This window comes from Plasmodium fragile (genome assembly GCF_000956335.1).
Source record: "Plasmodium fragile strain nilgiri unplaced genomic scaffold supercont1.128, whole genome shotgun sequence".
Lineage (NCBI taxonomy): Eukaryota > Apicomplexa > Aconoidasida > Haemosporida > Plasmodiidae > Plasmodium > Plasmodium fragile.
In genome coordinates, this window is record NW_012192708.1 from 3551 (window position 1) to 5504 (window position 1954).

General features: G+C 46.4%; 1 protein-coding gene across 1 annotated transcript; it reads left to right on the forward strand.

The window, feature by feature from the left end:
* Window positions 1-455: 455 nt before the first annotated feature.
* Window positions 456-1731, forward strand: AK88_05411 (uncharacterized protein; the record flags this gene model as incomplete). The annotated part of the gene is made up of 2 exons (XM_012483013.1): window positions 456-551; window positions 814-1731. The coding sequence occupies 2 exons, from the start codon at window positions 456-458 to the stop codon at window positions 1729-1731; spliced, it is 1014 nt and encodes a 337-aa protein (XP_012338436.1).
* Window positions 1732-1954: the final 223 nt, after the last annotated feature.

Genomic DNA, 1954 nt, shown 5'->3' on the forward strand with positions numbered 1-1954 from the left:
GAAGGCGGGGGGTGTATATTCATGACGCGTTGTGTGCGTAGGTAGCGGTAGTAGTACGTTTTTTTTCCCTTCTTCTTTTACAACGAAGGCAGGAAAGCGGCCGGCGGATGGAGGCATGCGGAAGAAAGCAAGTATTTTGTCTGTTTATGACGACTTCCAGAACTGCGCACCGAAGCGTGACAGAGAAGCGTTGACTGAGACGGGGTGACGTAGAACGGTGTGACGGAGACGGTGTGACCGAGAGGCGTTGACAGAGAAGCGTGCACGCAGAGAGGCGTTGACGGGGGAGGCGTTGACGGAGAGGTGTGGACGGAGACTTGGTTGACGGAGAGGCGTTGACGGAGACGGTGTGTGTGTATATTTTGTTTTTTATTGTTGTTGTTATTGAGCGGTGCTGTGGTAGTAGTAGTAGTAGTAGTCGTACTTTTTTAATACGCGAATAAAGTGTGTTCACTATGGGTAACGACTATGATGCAGACATAAGGAACTTTCTACGTGCATGGCAGTATTATCTACAGAGAAGGGGTATAAACGACGGAAAAGGATATTTGGTAAGTTCAATTGTACACAACATTTCGTAGGAAGGGGAATAGTGCACTTTGGACAGCAATATATATACATGGGCAATTGGAACCTGTATGTGTGCGTAGACTATTTATATACATGTCGTAAAGTACGGGAGGCATGCTCAGCACACATACAGTTCACGGAGACTGCATGCATCTGAAAAGAGCTGTGGTTACATGTAGATGGATTTAAGAGAAAAGGGAACAGAAAAAATGTACAAACATATATGCATTATTGCACTCGCAGAAACAATTAATGCGCGAGGTTAACATTATCTTCAAGGACGTAACACGGACGATCACCCAAGGTAGCGGCGCGAACGCCGGTATTTGTGGAAGTATATATACCGGAGCGCAGCCAAATATGTCCACATGCAAACGCAGGTGCCATGAAATTGCAAGCCTTATGCTATACATAAAGGGATATACTTATAACATCAAGCACAAGACGTGTCAGAACAGGACGGTGCACGCCGGTACCGCAGACCAGTTTACGGAATATTTACGGTGTACACTGGCCACTGAGGTGTTACTCCAGGTGTATGGGAATAATGAAGACCAAAGGGAAGTAATACAGAAGGTTGCGGAAGCACTGAGGCAAGCGGATAAACCAGGACAACAGCAATATGAGCCAGGCGCGTGTGAGGACCAGGATTATGGGCCGGTTATATTCGGATTACGTGGTATTGCACCAAGCATACAGACTAAGCTGCACGAATGGAAGAAAGGTTTGGCAGGAGGCCAGGTAGGAAGTGCACGCGTCACAGGGCAGAAGTGTGCGCGGCCAGAGCAGGACAGAGACCAGAACAGTGCAGAAGACTGTAATGAAAACGAAGGTGTGATAACACCGGACTCTGAGTTCATGCGCAAAATAAAACACTGGGCGGATACTTTTATCTTTGGGCGCGTGAAGCAGGTGTTAGAGGACATGCAGAAGGAAGAAGCGTCCAAGGAGACATGTGAAATACAGAAGAAGGTAAAGGAGAAGGTCCAGAACGTGAAGAAAAAAGTCATTAAAAAGACTGCCGCCAAACCAGCACCTGCCAAGTCGGTCAAGCCAGCACCAGCAGCGGTGAAACCGGTGGGAACGACGGAACAAGAAATTGATGTTGTTACTGCGGTTTTTAGGTGTACGCACACAGAGACAACGTCTGAAGGCGTTTAGTGTAGACCGGTGTAGAAAGACGTATTCATGACGCGTTGTGTGTAGTGTACTTTTTCCTGTTTTTTCCTTTCTTTCTGTTGTTTTTTTCTTTTGTTTTCTTTTCTGTTTCTTCCCTGTGCCCTCTATTTGCAATTCCTATGCACATTTTTGGTTTGGGTCCATGCTGCGTTCTACCTTTATGTGCTTAACTTTTGCTCGTTTTATCGAACATTTGATTGCTACT